At 38.4% G+C, this 18728-nt stretch overlaps 1 protein-coding gene across 25 annotated transcripts in view; it reads right to left on the reverse strand.

Annotated features, from left to right (window-relative positions):
* The window catches only part of Sgip1 (SH3GL interacting endocytic adaptor 1), a 203811-nt gene that overhangs the window by 50578 nt on the left and 134505 nt on the right, over positions 1 to 18728 (reverse strand). For 14 of the 25 annotated variants that reach the window (XM_048815181.1, XM_048815180.1, XM_048815185.1 and 11 more), the window contains 7 exons: positions 17853 to 17904; positions 16393 to 16478; positions 13448 to 13540; positions 10870 to 10944; positions 8255 to 8773; positions 1152 to 1279; positions 118 to 244 (listed from right to left, as the gene is read on the reverse strand). In XM_048815181.1, the coding sequence (XP_048671138.1) occupies positions 118 to 244; positions 1152 to 1279; positions 8255 to 8773; positions 10870 to 10944; positions 13448 to 13540; positions 16393 to 16478; positions 17853 to 17904 (1080 nt within the window). The remainder of the gene's footprint in view (positions 1 to 117; positions 245 to 1151; positions 1280 to 8254; positions 8774 to 10869; positions 10945 to 13447; positions 13541 to 16392; positions 16479 to 17852; positions 17905 to 18728) is intronic. The other 11 variants (XM_048815195.1, XM_048815204.1, XM_048815196.1 and 8 more) reach the window with 1 other exon arrangement.

Genomic DNA, 18728 nt, shown 5'->3' on the forward strand with positions numbered 1-18728 from the left:
TAGCAAAACACACAGCAAAACAATTTCAACCAGAAACACAGGGCCCAGGGAGTTCAGATCAGAAAACTTAGCCAGTCAAAACCACAAACAGATGAAAAGAGAGGAGATAATTTTTACCAACTGTGGGAGTGGTGGCTGCACTCAGGGAATTGGTTGACGATATTGAAGAAGTGCTTTCAGCCCGGGCTAAGGGTGCTATCGGAGGAGGGCTGGAAGAGTGTATGGGTGGGCTAAAGGGTCTGGGCTGTAGGGAGAAGAAAAGAGATAACAGGTTAGATACAGGTTGTAGCACTTTGATTCCATATTGTTAATGTCTCCCAGTCTCGGATAGGACAACTTGGGTCCCTAAAAGCAAATGGACAGCCTGTTTTCACAGTAAAATGGGCTTTATCTACACAACAGCTTGGGGAATGGAGCTGGAGGAACCATAAACCCCAGCATGGCTGAACTCAGTGGGTATGCTGGGGTTAGAGAGGCAGGGATGTGTGATGGGATCTGTGATGTGTCCTTTCACGCCCTCAGGGACTGAGCAGGGAGCATTGTAAAAGCTCATTGGAATCTAAAGATGTTTAAATACAAAATCCTGGACTGTGCTAGCAAGCCAAGGACTGTGTACAGATGCCAACAAAATTGACCTCTGCCACAGTCTTGTCAGTTGTTTGCACAGATTGCTTTCCACACCTCAGCCTTAAATCACAATGCTAGAGACTTCCGCAACAAATCCATGGGCTGATGCTTTCTTCTTTACATTCACATAATGAACCTACCATCAATAATGTATCTGTATTCTAGGGTCAGAAACCAGCACTTGCTCTCTCTTGGAGTTTTCCAATAATCAGAAAAATATTGTGAAAGGAAACACCTCTCATTTCTAAAGGGATTAGCAAGAATTGATCCTGACTATCTGCATTGACATCCATCCCTGTAGCAGAGGTGAGGGCCCGAGCATCCTACTATCATTTCAGATGTTGGCTTGAAAGATGGTAGACCCTTGAGGAGGGTTGAAAGATACACCCATGGGCAGTGACTATCTTTCAGTGACCACCTGAAAAGGTCATTTGGGCAAGAATTCTTGTGCTTAGACCTGAAGTTGAGGCTATTGGTGATCTCTCCATCTGATGATGAGCAAGCTAGGGCAGAGGGGAACATACCACATCTCCGACTCCAGGTTTTCCTGGAGGTAGCTTTGGCCTGGAGGGAGGCCGGGGAGGAGGAGGAGGTGGAGTGGTACTGCTGCAGGGAACCAAGGGAGTGGCTGGTCGAGCAGGAGATGATGCACCTGGAAAACACGCCAGTGTTAGAAATGGCTGGAAGCAGAGGTGACCAGAATGCTGTCATCACAATACAATGCCTGGATGTTTGGTTTGGCAGTTCTAAGCTAAGCACTGTAGCACACATTTTTTTCCTTTTTCTTTTTTTTAATAAAGAAAAAATGTATTCAGTTGAACTATGGTTGATGGCAGAAGCTGAAGCTCATTACCTTTTCTTGTCATGTGACACCCAGTGAAGGTAAATCCGTTCATTACTCTATCTGTGACAGAAGATGAATTCTTATGACTCTTGCCTGGTGGTACTTTTCATTTTAATCACATACACACTAAACTTGGGGTAAATTCTCTGATTTTTTTTTTGAATGACAAAAAATAAAGGTTAGAACTTAAAGGAAGAGGAAGATGAATGATTTTCTACATTATATTTTTCTTTTTTAAGCAGGGGTAAGAGGATTATGCTTTTGACTGTGAATCAACATATGGGCACTAACTTTATTAATGTCCCCAAACACTTGAAGTAAGCAAAGGACAAAATATAATAAAGAAAATTAGATGATGCATGAGTTCTTTGTGTTTTGAATCACAGTAATAGAAACACCAAATTCAGAGAATTTTGTGAACTCTGTTCAGCAATGTCAACGTAGAGTGTGTGTCCCTGATGATTTTCATAGTCGTTTTTTAAAGAGCCTCCTGGATTTACTTTTCTGGCTGTCCATGACAAGCATATGAAACACAGATGACACACAGAGGCTGGCATGCACACCAATCAGCACACCAGAGGGGTTCTCTGCACTCAAGGGCCCATCTTCAGTCATATGCCTGGGAGCATGGGAAAACTATTTGGCCAAAAACCTCAGGAAAGTCAATCAGTATTTCAACAGTTCTTGTTCGGAAGTTTTGCCACTTCCGATTAGAACATAGAGAACGATCTCAAGAAAATTCTAAGAAATCCCGCCCCAGTAAAGTATCCATGCTTCTTTCCCACTACCCACCCCAACCTACTACCTCCCTCGAAACACACCACAAATCTGTGATCTCTGGAGTTCTAAACCAGCATCTCAATCTCTAGATCTTCACATCCACGAAGTCCTTTGAAGTTGAGTAGCAAAACCCATCGTTTCAGAATCTGTTCTCATTTGAGGATAGCCTTGGGAGTGAACCTTGCTTCTTGTTTAAACAATCTGAAATATTGAGTATGTTTCTCTGTACTATTTATTCTGAATTTATTCTGCAGTATTTATTCTACATTAGTGTGAAATCCTATTAGTTATTGTTGCCACCTCTTCTCTATGCCATCTGTCCCCACCACTACCACCTACTGTATGCTTACTTCTACTGAACTCTCCCTTTATATTTTATTGGGCCAGGATCTATGCTAGGTGCTTTACATTTATTACCTGATCCCTATGGTAAGCTTTGGAGGTAGGTACTGGTAGCATCTCAATAAAAACAGAGGCTCAGAAATATTTAGTAACATGTTCAAGATCATGGCACTTAAAGGGTATATTTAATTCCAAAGCCCAAGCTCTTATAATGTTGGAAAGACTGTGGAGTCCCACATTTTGCATAAACTCTGTGCTTATTTTTACATGGTCAATTTGTATATATCTCTCTCAATGTAAATGTTCTCAGTCTCTGATTAATGTTCTCTTTTTAAAAAAATGGAGTATGTTTGGACAAGTCCCAGTCCAAAGTTTTGATTTGAATATTGTGTTAGTAGATTTGCACCCACGAGGACTTCAGAAGATAGAAACGACAGCAGAGAGATGGGAAATAAACCTTGAAACAGTGGAGTCTGTGTCAGGAAGTCTTAGGGAACTCTTTTTTTTTTTTTAATGATGGAGAAAGGGGTTTCTATTCAGCTTTGGGAAAACCTTCTATAGAAATGGTCCAAATGTTTCTCTGTGGGTCTGTTTCTAAGAAATAGTCTTCTGAATCAATCCTATGAAAAGGCTGGCTTTTTATTCTTTCCTTCCATGTTCCAGAAGAGAAATTTAAAAATCCTCTCTCAGTAATGCTCAGGAAAATACTGAGGGGCTGTGGAATACTGGGTGGAGAGTCCAAAGGTCTGAGTTCCTGCCTGGCCATCTCTCCTTATCTGTGGGATCTTTTCTTCTCTGGGCCTCAGCTTCCCCCATTTAAAAAAATAGACATTGTTCTACTTACAAGGTAGTTATAACAGGGAAACTAAAAATGCTTATGAAAGTGTTTGCTGAACTATAAAATGTTACACAACAGAAGGCAATAGGTCTTGATGATGATGGTAAAGAGTATCTTTTGATAAAGACACAACTAAAAAGTAAAGAAAAAAGTGTTAATTGCTAATTAAAAATTTATTGTTTTCCTTTTCCTTTATGGATACTCCCATTTAAATCACTTTTTCTTTACTGAATCGATATAATTGATTTATTGTGCATTTAGAAGGAAAATAAGAGAATATGTTAAAAGCATTTAAAGGATATTTGGATTAACACCTTGCCTGAGGGACCCTGAGGCTCAGCAGACAACACACAGGGCCTGGGGTGATTCCACAGGTGACCCAAGGCTTTACAAGCTTTTGTGAGGTTGTTGGTGTTTTAAGGGTGTAGATGGATAATATTTATACCTCCCTAACCTCTTGGATTTTCAATTGTACTTTGATTTCCTTCTTGGGTAGTGTTTATTCCCAAACACGATTCAGAAAATAAGTTGGACAACGCCACTGTTTAAGATGCAGTGTTTAAGATGTTAAAGTTAAGGTTTAACTTTAACAATTACACATCCATTGAGTTTTGTGAGTTAACAAAAGTTGGAAACAATTGTTATGCTCTTGATCCATTTGCTGTTCTTGATGTGATGTTTCAACATAGTTTCTTTGGTAACCATTGAAAACCAAATATCTATAGCTTCAACTTTGACTTCTTATGTGTCCAGATGGTGCGGGGGACAGTGAAGGCAGCTGGGGGAAGTGGCAGAAATACAGGCTATGGAATCCAACAGATATGGGGCCAGATCCTGGCTCTGGTACTCATTAGCTTTGTGACCCTGGCCAAGTTACCTCTGGGCTTGTTTCCTTATCTGCAAAATGAAGCTAATGTACCAATGATATTACTGGGAGAATCAAGTGAATTAAAATACATGTACTTTGAAATATGGAAGAACTAAATGACCTTTTCCAAATTCTGTTTCTTAGGACACAATTTCTTTGGAAAAAAGTATTAAGCATGTATGGGAATGGTTATATACTATATTTTCTTTTTTCTCCTCCTTTGGTAATAAACACAATTAAAAGCTCTAAAACAGAACTCTCCAATAGAGCGTTCTGTGACGACGAAAATGTTCTAGAACACTATGTTCAATAATAGCACTAGTCACAGGTAGCCACTGAGCACTTGAATCATAGCTACTGTATCTAAATAACTGGATTTTATGTTAATTTAAATTTGTTATGATTATGGGTAAAATAACTACATGTGGCTAGTGATTTCTTAGACATCATTGCTCTAAAAAGACTTGCAGTTAAGAAATGTATATTTTGGTTAATTCAACCTCTGCATCTCAAACTGTGTGTGTGTGTGTGTGTGTGTGTGTATGTGAAATTGTAAATAACTTTTTAAATTCTGCCCCCGCCCAGTACTAAAATTTCAATTCCCCCTGGATTGAAATTGAACCCAGAGGTTCTCTACCACTGAGCCATTCCCCAGCCCTTTTTGTTTTTTAATTTTGAGACAGGGTCTAGCTAAGTTGCTGAGGCTGGCCTCAAATTTGGGATCCTACTGCCTCAGCCTCCTGAGTTGCTGGGATTGCAGGCATGTGTCACCACACCTGTTATGAATAACATCTTTTAATATTTCATGAGTTGGAAAATGTTTCTCTGAACATCTTCACTTGACGAACTCCTTTCTTTCCTATCCAAACCTGTTGAAGGCCAATAAAATTTATTTTCCCTTCTGTCCCCTGGCACACAATCAACATGGGAGAAGAGATAGCCTTTGCCAAGAATCAGCATCTATATTCCAATAAAGCACTATTCTGGCCAAACTAGGTATTTATAACTTTTTGCCATAAGGAAATTAAAGTTCTTGGAGCAAATTCTTTACTTCCCACTGTGTTTCAACAGCAGGTAGCACTTCTGCTTCTCACAGCTTGGTTAGGACACCCTAGGATGTGAGAATAATGGTACCCACTTAAAATCAGTTAAAGAAGCGCAAGAAAGTTAGTCCCATCAGGATGTGTTATAAAAGGCAGGTAATGAGAAGCATCATTTTTCTTTAAAGCATGAAGCTATACATTCTATTATTGTAATCCTAAAATTCTATTTTTGACAGTTTGTGTATATTCATCAATAAAAGATTAACCAGCAAATAAACTGGGACTTAATTAAGGGAATGATGGTGCAACGTTTTATTTATTTATGGGCTTCATAGGACCAGATCAATTTCCTACTTGAAAATTCAATCCTTTTAATGCCAGCAAAGTATAGCTTTTTCCAGACCAGTTATTAAGAATTTGTAGTCTTTACTGGTAACCATATAAAATAATTTCAAATAAGGCTATGGAAGTTAAACATTAAAATAATGAAACTCTCAGAGATTCCAGAAAGAAAACTAAAGCTTCTCTCTTCCTTAATAATTAAGTGTTTAATTAAACAAATATCTCCCAGAGCATTGTGAAAGGTGATGAAAACACAAGTCCAGGACGAAGTCTCCTCGTCTTCCATACCTCCCACTAAAGGGGTTTGCTTTGGGGAGAGCATCCTGGGCCTCCACTGGAGAGAGCTGGGTATTCCTTGAAATGTCTTTTCAGGGCACTGAGAGCCTGACCCAGGAGAGAGAGCCCGGTGGGAAACAATAAAGGCATACCCCCCCACTTTTTTTTTTTTTTTAAGAGAGACAATTTCTTCAAGTTTGCTGTCTGAAGGCTTAACACAGCAACTTTTTAGTACCTTTATAGATAAATACAGAGACTGTAATCCATGAACAAAACTAAAAAAGCAACAGAGGTATGGAGGTGGGTGCTCTCACCCTCTGGAATTAGAGAGAGGTGAACAAAACAGTATATTCTGAAAGCAGATTTTGGTGATTTTGTGAATGACACTGTGCAATATAGGTGGTTGTCAGTGGTTAATTAAGTCTGGGATATTTTGTGACCAAACTTCACAGAAGTGCCTGGAGAGTACATGGGTAAGAACACAGGCTCAGGATCAGATAGATCTGTGAATCTGAAGTTTGTCATCTCCCTTGGCATAAACTTGGGCAAATGACTTGACCTCTCTGAGCTCAGTTTTCCCATCTATAAAATGGGGGAAATAATAGTGCCTTCCATATGGGGTTGTTGTAAGGATGAAATAATGTGCATAAAGCACTTAACATAGTGCTAAGCAGGAAATGCTTATTATTAACAAAATAAAGGTTTCCAAGGTTCTGTAGTAAAGAAACTTGCTCATTTTATTTAATGGCATGTTTGCCAAATGTATTTGCTTATAGAATTTGGTTTTCTAGCCGGGCACAGTGGTGCATGCCTGTAATCCGAGCAGCTTGGGAGGCTGAAGTAGAAGGATTGTGAGTTCAAAACAACTAAGTGATACCCTCTCAATACCTGGTATAAACATATATATATTTAAATATATAGAGTTTTCCTTCTTGGGGAGAGGAAGGCCTGGGGCATATTTAATAATATGGTATTGTTTGTGGCACAGGTGAACCCCCACCCTTTCTTGATCCCCTCTAATGCTCTTGCTTTAAAAAACACAGAGGCAAATGTGGAACAAACACTGGAGGGGACTCCAGGGAAAGAGGGAGCAGTGGTAAGTGACAATCAGAACAGAAACAAGCCCTTTTCTTTCTCACCAGATCTAAATATCTCATGCTTGGTCACCTCTCTTTCTTTTTAAAAAATATTTTTAGTTATAAATAGACACAATAATCTTTTAAAATTTATTTACTTTTAATATGATGCTCAGTATCAAGCCAGTGCCCCACATGTGCTAGGCAAATGTTTTACTACTGAGCGACAGCCCCAAACCTTGGTTACCTCTTTCAAAGCAAAGAAAAACAGCACATGGCACCCCCAGAGAAGGTGCCGAAACTGAACCCCTGAAAGGGAGGAAAGGCTCGGAGGATCTTGCCAGGTGAATCTGAGTAACAGTGGAATAAACTATATGAAAACGATGCACTTGGAAGATCTTGGTGTTTCTTTGGTATGCCTGGCAAGAGCTTCTGTCCTTTCATGGTTAGAAGACAGAAAATGAAGTTCAAAATAACAACAAACAAACAAACAAAAAATCAAATTCGATGTAAGAATCTGCATTGAGAGTCCCCAAAGGTACATTTCTGGTAGACTTTTTCATCAAATGTCACCACCCTTGGCGTTGATGTCATAGCCTGATGGGTGTGTCAAGTGGTGAGATCTGAGAACAAGTTTGTCTGCAGTGGCTGCTCCATTAGGGTGGGGATGTGCTAAGGCATTTATTTATTTAATGTAGTTCTTTAAAATCTCCTTTTAAAATCTTACATTAAAAAAAACAAAACAAAGTTCTTTCCCCACATAAAAAAAAAAGAAAAAGAATGAAAACAAAAAGAAAAAAACAGGACCCTCCTTCCCCCACGTTGACCTACAAAACCTAGGACTCTCAGGAGGCATCAGACAAGAGAATCAGACATGTGACCTGTAAACCACTCTCTGAAATATGCCTTTCTAGAACTTTCCTGAATTCCTAACAATGATATTCCAGCTTTCTTTAAAAACCTCTACGCTTCCTAAATGGCAGAGTGGAGGAGGACGCTCCTATGGGCTGGGTGGGCAGAACACATCCACAGACTTGGACCACGACTGCGAGCATTCGATGGGCTGGGGCATGCCACGGGGCCACAGGACACCCAGACCAGAGCAGGAATGGCTGGAGCTCTACGGCCAACTGCCAGGCAGGGGGAGGGTGTTGCTCACACTCAAGCAGCCACGGCCATTCCCTGGCACACGGAGCACAAGCAAACCAGAAGACGTACCACTGGCGGTCCCCGTACCACTGGCCGAGCCAGGTCCGGGGGACGAGACCACAGTCCTGTAGGTGGGTGGTGGTGGGGGAGGTGGAGTTGCTCTCTGTCCCAACCCAAAATCTTTAGGAGATGAGATTGTTTCTAAGTAATCATCTTTAATGAAGGTCTGCTCAGCAACTTTCTTCTGGACTTCTTCTAAATTGAGCGGAGATGGTACATTGCGAGGAGGCCCAGGAGGCCCAGGAGGCCCAGGAGGTCCTGGGGGACCCGTGGGGGCCGGGGGGCCGGGAGGGGCTGGAGCCAGGGAGTCATCTGGGTTGTCTGATGCTGCTGGTGGGGACACCACCTTTTCCCTTGGAGTCAACTCTGGAGTAACATGTTCCGGGGACGTGTCAGAGAAATGAACCCACTTTTCTTCAGTGTACACGGCAACAGACTTGGGGGACAACACTGGGCCAAAAATGCTGTCCAAGTCATTGATGGAGGGTAGTTTTTCAATTTTGGCCTCTGTGGCTGACTGTTCATTTCCTGTGGTCAAAGTAGTTGGTTTTAAACTTTAATTGACTTTCTTAATATTATTTATATGGGGGGGGGGGGATAAGGGTGAGGCAAAGTCTGGTAGATATATTGCCCTGTGAAGTGCCTTTGTGGGAACATATCTGGCTGGGTTAGGAGCTGAAGGCGAAAGGAGAGATCTCCCCTCCATAATGTGAGCGTCATATTTTGATGCTCTTATTTATTCTTGCAAGGTGATAACAATTGGCCACTTTTACCATCACTTAAAGTGCTGAGCATGATACTGCTCTCAAGGCTGCTTATAAGAGAACCAAGGGAGCATTTCAAGAAACTCATGTTCAATTCATAAGAAACATAGGCTCTGAAAATACAAATTCCAAAAGGAGTTTGTTTCTGAAAATATGGGCTACTGCAGTACAACACAGTAGACAAAGACTTGTGTGCCAAAAATCACACACATATTTTATGACTATTGTCTGCTGTAGTGCGTTTGGGGAAACTGATGATGATATCTGTTAGTTTAAAAAAAAATGGATATCACATTTAGCTGTAGGTCTTCTAATACTCCAGAAACACAGCACAAAGATTAAAGAGACGTTCCCACACAAATATTTTTAAACACATGCATACACATGACACTCATGGGTTACTGAGGAAGCATTTGCTACTTATTGGCACTGTTATACATATGCCTGTTTAATAGAGAAGAAAATAATAAAAATGTAATAATTCTTTTTCGCATCAAATCTCATCTGTTAACATCACATGCTTAACTGTGGTATATATCTGCAGTTACAAAACAGAAGTCTCTTAGATGGCATCAGTAGTCTTTTTAATTCATATCAATAATAAGAGGTAAAAGTTAAAAACTTGTCTTCTACCGCTTGGCGTGAAACGGTTGATAACAACTGCAATTTGAAGAACTCTATATTTTTTTAAACTTTCTAATTTATTCAAATTAGAAATTGTTACTTAAATAACTGGAGGGCATGACCAGAAGTTATTTTACCTTTAAATAACTCTTGGGCTCTAAGAATTGGCTTGTCATTTCCATATTTATAGTTTGAAAGGAATTAACTTTCATGGTTCCAAGGCTAAAGATAAATGGGGTAGTATTTTGCGTGGCACACAATATTTATAATTTGGCTGCTGGTAGGTTTATTTATGTCTAACATAATTTATTGGAAATACAGGAGACCCCAGTGGCTCAAACTTGAAAACACCTGTACTTATACGACTCTGAACGATCCTTTTTTGGGGGTTTAAGTCAATATAAATTTTATAAATGACATCTCTTGCTTTCTCTTTTGTTGATAAATACCCTCTCTGTACCTATCAAATTCACCAGGCTGCATAAATTGCAAAGGATGAAACTGCTATAGAATTCCAAAATGACAAAGAACCACATTCAGATCCATAAAATAACCATTACTACTTTTGATTTGACAGTCCAATAAGACTTGGTAGATTATAAATTTTATGAATATATACTATTGATTTTAATAGAAAGCAAAGATATGTCTTTGAGATATCTGTCTAAAAAGATGCAGAAGTTTCTTGCCACATTTCATGATCTTTATACATCTCTTTGCCATAAGATGGTAAATACTTGAATGACTACTGGGGAAAAAATTCCACACCAACAATATACCACTCATCCTGAGAACCATTTTATGTCTTTGTAGACTAGATAGTTTTAGTTCTAGCAAAAGTTTTATTGGTTCTTGGAAAAATTCAAATTATGCCTTGAATTTTTAAATCACCAAAATAAGATCCAACAAGAGGAATGGTTAATTAAACAACTTTTCATATTGGTATTTTCCACCCTTCACTTTATAAGCGAATGTGGCTCTTATTCTACCAAGAAAAAAAATTGTGAGAAGTTTCTTTTCTTTCCTCCCTTCCTTCTTTCTCTCTTTCATGTGTGAAGCCTGGAAGTGGTATTTTAAAATAAGTTTGCACAATACATTGTGATGGAAATAAAACTAAATGACAACATTGCACCATTTTAATGTAGACTACAACTTCCAAAGCATCAAGGAAATGTTGAGGTCCAGGGCTGTGCCTGTTTGCCATATAATCTTAGATGAAAGGGACCTGAAGTTTACCTGGTCCAATTGTTAAGGGGGAGCCTGTTCGAGGTGGGGTGGCTGGTACATTTTTTGGAGGCAGTGGTGGAGGTGCTGTAGAGAGATGAGAAATCAAGTATTATTGATTACATTCTTCCTAAATTACACAAGACACTAGATAAGCAGGTTAGAGTTTTTTCAATGATAGACTTGATGTTGGAAATATCATCAATGATCTAAATTTTGCAAAGTTCAAAGCCAACAGATTAAAGCAGGATTATTAAAGTTCTTCAATTTTATGAGAATGAGAGTTTGCCAAAAGGATGTCAGATAGTAACAATAACATCAATGCTTTATTCATTTAAATATTATTTAATAAACTTCAATCCACAACTAAGTTCTACCTGCTATGCTAGGAACAAAATGGGTTGAATAAAAATCCTCTGCCCTCAAGGAATTGTGACTGATGATGAAAATCATGTTCACAGTTAACAATCCAGGTGTGATAATGAAAGTCAGAGGCAAAGTGACTTGGGTCAATGAAGAATGAAAAGGTTCCCTTGGTAAAAATGACAGCCAACAAAATCCTCAGATAGAAATAAGTCTAGTGTTATGGTCTCCACCAAGAGATTACTCTTCTGAACAGGGCTTTATCACTTTATGGATGAGGTTAAAAATTACTGTTTCAACAGCTACATTTTTTTTCTTCCCTTTAATGTATGTTTTCTTGTCACTGGCCATATTTGGTTCACTCAAAAGAGTTCACACTATTTTCATAAATCATCTCAAGGTTCAGATGTGAACCTGGATGTGCTCTAATCTTTCATATCCTAAAAGCAGGCTGAGTCGGGTGCACATGTAAGCTGGAGGGCTCTTTCCACAATAAGCATGACTAACAGCTGTCCTCTCAAAGCTTAGGAGCACTTGGCCCTTAATCTTCGTTATGAGCTACTGAAAACAGCACTTCTTGTGGATCATATTTTCCCAGTCAATCAGAGGTTCCTTAGTAATGGTTTCTATAAAAAGTTGATAAAGATTGTCATCAACAAAACACTATAAAACAAGTAAAATACCACAAAGCCTAATAACCTGAAGTAATAAACCTGTGTTGCAACCATGCAACGAGCAGAATTATACAATATCCATCAATAAACAACAGCCTCTGTTGTGCTAGGTGCCACCACAGTGCATAAAACTCACTGCTCTGAAATAAGTGGTGTTTGAAGCAACACATTATCCATGCAAACATTTCATTTGTTTACCTTCTTGGCATTTAGGAAGAATTTTCTAGGAATGGTTTAGGCAACTTAGGTCTGTAAAGAAAGCTTTTCAAGGAAGTCAGGGCTTTCTCCTCTGTCTTTGTTTCCTAGTAGCATGGAGAAACATTCCAAAGTATGCTGCTGTAGTTTATATATATATACAACTTAAAATACACATACATATATTTTATATTATTATAAATTATATATGATATATATAAATATAATATGTTTATATATATTTTAAGTTGTAGTTGGACACAATACCTTTGTTTTTGTTTATTTACTTTTGTGAGGTACTGAGGATGCAACCCAGTGCCTCACATGTGCTAGGCGGGTCCTCTATCACTGAGCCACAACCCCAGCCCTGTTTTACATTCTTCATTTACATATTTCAAAGTTCACTAATTTAAAAAGAGTTGTTGATGATGCTGTTTTCTACTCTGTTTTTGAAGAAATATTCTTGGAAAGGTTGGCTTACATGGCTTGGTAACAATAATATTCTCAACAAATAACCTTTGGCTTTTGATTATGAATCCTCTGGGCTAATTCCCATGATCATTTTTAAATACCAAAGGCAAAACCCTGGGGAAGTTGAATTGGAAGAAGTATTAGTTGGTCTGTACATGAACCTCTAGGAGTTAAATTACCTTCTACAGCCTCAACCCACCTTTTCCTGAGATCTAATCCTCCCATGGGTATTTTAAGGAGCACCTTCCATATGCTTGCTTGCTAAAAGCAGTCTACTGAAAGGAAAGTTCAGTTAACCCATCATACAGGTGACCTGGCCAAATAAGCAATGCATTCAGTCCAAATAGTCCAGCCCATCATAGGTGAAGGGTTATAAAGATCTCTGGACCTCCTCCAGCCAACCGGCTTTGTTTGGGCTGATGGCTGCTTTGATATAAATTTGTTCTGATTTCCTGTCTCAGCTTCTCTCTAGCAATTTCTCTTGCTTTCCAACTGTCCTTCTTTGATCTCAATGTGTCCTTTTTGTCCTATGAAGCCTCACTTGTTCTGTAGGACCAGCAGAGACCATATCTCATCAGCCCAGCAGATTCTTCAGCTCATTTGCTTCTGGTTCTTACATATACATATGAAATGAATGAATGAGTGGATGAACATATAGGACATCAGAAGAGTCTATGGTTCAAGGTTAATAATTTTACTTCTCTGGCTTAGATAACTTGCCATGGCCTCTTTAAACTCTATAGCCTGTTAGAATAACATCTCCCCTCGATATCATACAGTTCAAGCCTTGCTTGTGTTGACTTTCTAGGAGTCACCTGATTTCATTCTGCAGACAGACAGTAAAATGAGTCACTTATTTTTCCAGACAGAGCAGACATATAACTTACTTCCGGTGGGAAAAGGCCTTGTTAACTTTGGCGATTCCAGGCTTGGATTAATTGGCTGGCCTGCACCCCATATCTCAGGCTGATCTAAAATAACTGGAAACATAAAAAGAGAATTTCCCAGGGTAAGTTAAAAAAAGAACCTCCCTGGATTTTAGAATTTAAAAATTTCAATTTAAAGTTGAACTTTACAAAATTATCTCCCCCTTGCCTTATACTGGGAAATTATTTTAGCAATGTGCTGCTCCCATTCTTTTTAAATGGAAAACAGAAATAGAAGTGTAGTGTGTAGGGGTGGGAGGGGGCGTCTGTGTGTATGTATATAGCTGAGTAAAAACTTTCAAAATGGATTCTGCATTTTCTTCCTAGTGGTCACTTAAGGACATTCCAAATATCAGCACACATACTGGCTCCAATTCGGGTATCCATTTGAAAATTTGGGCATTAATTCCATGGATGTTTGTTTTCTTGTAAGTTGGTTTATTTAAATCTCTTATAAATATGCTTCAAAGCTGAAAATGCCTGTGTTCTGTGCAGTGTTTTCTATCTTTAAAGGGTCTCCAGGGTCTTTAAAAAAACCTTTTTCAGCATCATAAAGAATCATAATTATTCTAAAAATGGTTGGTGAATATCTTAAGAGCACCAGAAAAATAAATGCTTAGACATCTGAAGTAAATCAGGGCAATTAGATTTTGGATCTAAGGACATTGAATTTAATATTTTTTTTCTCTTTCTTTTCTATTGTTCTGATCTTGGTATTATGGAAATGGTGAGAAGAGCTACCTCTTTTCAGCAAGTACTGAGGTGATTCATTACACTGTGGACTGCAGACTGGGAAGCCAGTGGGATTTGCATTTGAATCTAGCCTCTAGTCTTACTTTAGAACCCTGTGCAAAGCATTGAACCTCTATGAACTTCCCTCCTTCAGTGTGAAGTGGAGATAATAAGTTACTGATAAGATTGAAGCAAGTAATGGATACAAATGAAATGTTTGTAAAATGCACATTTATCAGAAGGGCAATTGCTGTTGTTATCTATTTTAATCCTTATAACACCACCAATGTGGTGATACTGGTGCCACTTTGGGAAGAGGAAACCAACGATTAGTGATGAAAATAACTTGTTCATAGAAAAAGTAGAGGAGCTAAGATCTGATCCAGGCATACCTAAGTCCAAAATATAGATAGCCTTCCAGGACTTTTAAACTAGTACTAGGAGAATTAATCCATTTCAGGATCATGTGGTTGATGCAAATGGTAGAACTTTATAGGACTTCAGGGGCTGCAGTCACTTGATGGACAGATAAATCAGATTGACTGACAAGTCCACGCATGGCTCTCCTCTCAATCACATACCTCAGAAATGATCTTAGCTCTGTTTTGTTGTGAAGCAGCATTACTTTCATGAATTCAATGTGGAATATCACTTTGATGTTTAAGAACTACTTCTATTTTTTTACATAACGTTTCTATATAGTTATGGACAGATTCAGGTCAAAAAATCAAATCCCATTTCTGCACATCATACAGCTATGTCATGAAAAGCAAGACTGGTTGCAGATGAGTTAATAAGACAAATAATTGCCTGACTGCAAGGCTGCCTTAATGGAGAGAATCCAAGTTATAAACATTTAATAATAACTAAAGGAGTATTTAGAGATGTTCTTTATACATTTTCCTAACTATTAAATCATTGAAAATATTCAGGTGTGGCTGATTGCTGCTAATTTCCCAGATTCATTCTCCATTTCTCTATGGTCAAAGAGTTTAGCTGTCTACATGACACCAGATTCTCTCCAGTGGGCTTTGGCTGGCAGTGGTGGGTGTCTCTTCCAGATTGCTCTGACTTTTGGCAGAGTTCCATTGGCCTCTCCCCACCACTTTTCCTCTGACAGAGGCGGGTGGGGAGTTGGAGCAGCTCTCTTGGACTCAGAGATGAAGGTAACTGATGTGGACAATATAGCAACCTTACCAGTTCAATATTGCTTTCTTCCAGACTGTTCACATGAAACAAATAAAATTCTGTTATTTTAAAAAAAATTCTATTTGTTGTTTCTTTGCTACTGAATCTTAGGCATTATACTCATTATACTTCTAAACATTCTTGCATTTAACACATAAGGGTATTTCACCATTGGGTCCTAGAAAGATACCATTTTGTTATATGTATACCATAATGTTTTTAAATGAAACAATTTTTATAAATACATGTATATCATCAAACACAGCTACTGGAGATACATGCATTGGACATAAATGCACTTCAGGAATAGATTATATCTCTCGTACAGAGGGATTATTTTATAACAGCAAGGTATATATTATTTTTAGGCCATCCAAAAAACATGGTTGATTCTAAAAAGTTAAATATTTAACACTAGGAATAAATGTGTAATAAGAAAGCTTAGCAACGATGGCATAAATGAAGGTATTTTTCTCATAGCATTTGATTTCTAAGTTGCCAAATGACTGTAAGTCTTTTCTGGGTCTTGAGCCAGGAAACAATGCCTATCATGGTCACTTCCACTGATGGAGTGGAAAGAGATTAAATGCAGCAGAGAGGCCAGTGACAATGACTGTGATGAGTCCCAGAAGGCCTGGCTCCATTCATGCTCCTGCTAACACCCCATAGGACAGCCATTTGGTCACAGAGTGTTGACTCCTCAATAAGGATTTGTGTAGATTTGCATTAATTTTTACCAACCTTATTCGAGGAATGAGCTTATTAGCTATTAGATATTTCTGGAAGTAAATGTCACATCCTAAAATAACAGAAATATGCAAACTAAACTCCTGTTCTTGAAAATAAACCAAGATTGGAACTTTTCTTTACTATGAAGATATGATGATACATTAAAAACATGCCTCAAAATATACATATCTTTTTAGATAAGTTATAATTTAATGAAAAAGGAAACAAATCTACAGAGGCAGAGTGTTTTTTCTTACCTTCTGTCTTCTGTTCATCAAACGCTGATTCTAATGGTGGGCCAAAGAGGGGAGCAAGGGCCACAGTGTCATCAGGAGGCTTTTTGCTAAATCACGTACATTGAGGCAAAATACAAGAGAGGGCTCAAAAATTAATGCTCAAAAAGATATACAAGCTTTCAAATATTTTCTTGATAAAAATGGGGGGGAGAAGAAACCAATGATTAGTGATGAAAATAACTTGTTCATAGTAAAAGTTATGAAAGTTCATAGAAAGTCTTATGCATATATATGTGCAAGAATGTATATACAAAGCTATTTTATGGCTAGAAAGTATTACATCAAGATGTCAAATGTATTATGGGAAAAGAGTATTAGTCAAAGATAAAATCTCTGGTTCTCAGTGGAGGGCCAGGGTACTGGTCAAGTGGAAATAAGTTGAAGGAGAAAAGGTTTTTCAAAGCATCATGATTTTCTGTGTCTAGAAGAGATAATATTTAGAGATAATAGTTTATTGCAAAGTACCCTTTGGCCCTTATATCTAAAAAACCATTTTTATGAGTCTTTACCACATCTCTGGGTTGTAACTAAGGTAGTCTATGTATGATTGGTAAAAGTTGAGCATAGGGATGTGACATCACAAGCCACCCAAGAAATTGGGTGTTTGAACAAGAAACTGGGTTGCTCAGCTTCTAACTTCATTGTCCCCCTCCCAGTTAAGGACTCATTATGACCTCCTAATACTCTAGCACAGTTCATATCAGAGAAAAAAGAAGAGTGCTGACACTATTTGTGGGACAGGAGGAACACAACATATACTCTCTCCTAATTTCTACTCTAGACTCTCACAGCTGCACAATCTTCCCCATTTCTACTCCACACCTTGTGAGTCCTAATGAGTTCTCTGTGTGTGATGAGGGACAGGGATGGAGAGGAGAGGATAGGGGCTGGGGAGGAAAGTAAAAGTCCTAAAAGGATCAAGATATTAAAAAGAATAGCAGCCTTTTGGGAAAGCAATGAGCATCTGTATAATATTTTACCCAAAGAATACACTGTGAAATGCAATGTTCTGCTAAAATCAAACACCAGAGGATTCTTTTGGTTTGTGGCAGATGAGCTGCATCATGAAGCTGTGTACAGCCTGAGAGACTTTCCTTCATAGAGCCGGCCATATAAACGTATTTCAGATCAACATTTCAGAAGCTAAAAGATCTTATTATATAGACCTTTAGCCTTTTCATTAGTGAAGGGACCACATTCTGATAGGGAGTTACTTTAGATAACTGCACAGTATTTCCCTAAAAAGTCTCCCTGGGGCTGCACTTATGAGAAATGGTAACATGCTACGGATGCATGAATTTGTACATGTAGGTATGCCCTTCATTAACAGGAACCAAGAGTTTAGACCAGAAGATATTTGCCTAATTGTTAAGAGTTCGTGAGGCCTCACATAAAACACAATTCATGTCTTTCATGCTCACCTTATAAGTTCTGGAGTTGGTGTGGAACGCCGGGGCCTGGCCACTTCTTCACCTGATGCACAGGGACAAAAGACCTTTTCAGGCACGTTTTTACCCTTCCCTTCCGATGTGTCTAATGAACTATGTTTGGAAACACTTAGAGATTGAAGTCCCATCAATAAACAATTCAATAAGAAAACTCTGCAAAAGAAACCCTCTCCCCTGGCATCACAACAGAAATATATTTGTCACATGTAGTGGCATTTTCTCTGGCATTTGTAAAACCTCATTAACCAAGGAATTACCATAAACAAGCCATGGAATAGAAGATTTGTACACTCCAGCACTCAGTGGAATAGCATACCAGTCTTTGAATGTCTGCTGCCTTGATCAGTTCTGCTTCCCAATTACCATAAAAGAATGACAAAGCAGCCATATGTACATAGTAAATGAATCCAGCATTTTCTGCCTCTTCTCTTCTTGAAATGCCAAGAAAATATTTTATCTCTTAACTATGAACCGTGAATTTATAATTCCCTAGGATGTGTTGTATGCAGCAGAGGAAAATCATGCCCTATGTATATTATAACCCATATCATATCACTTTGGTTGATTAAAATATTCATATCAAATAACATAAGAATGGGTAAGTTGAATTTACCTTTAGTTCCTTCTGGCTTCCTCTTCTCCCCACCCCGATTAGCAAATGCACACTTGATTAAACTCATTTCTAAACTTAAATAATTCAGCAATAGTCGACAAATACAGGGAGAAAATAGCAAAGTTTTTCCAAAAAAAATTAAATTTTTGAATTTAAACATTAATTATTCAGAACCCAGAGAAGCACTCTATTATAACAAGAATTCTTTGCTGTAAATGTAAAAAAAAAATAAAAAA

Source organism: Marmota marmota, unplaced genomic scaffold, assembly GCF_001458135.2.
Source record: "Marmota marmota marmota unplaced genomic scaffold, marMar, whole genome shotgun sequence".
NCBI lineage: Eukaryota > Metazoa > Chordata > Mammalia > Rodentia > Sciuridae > Marmota > Marmota marmota.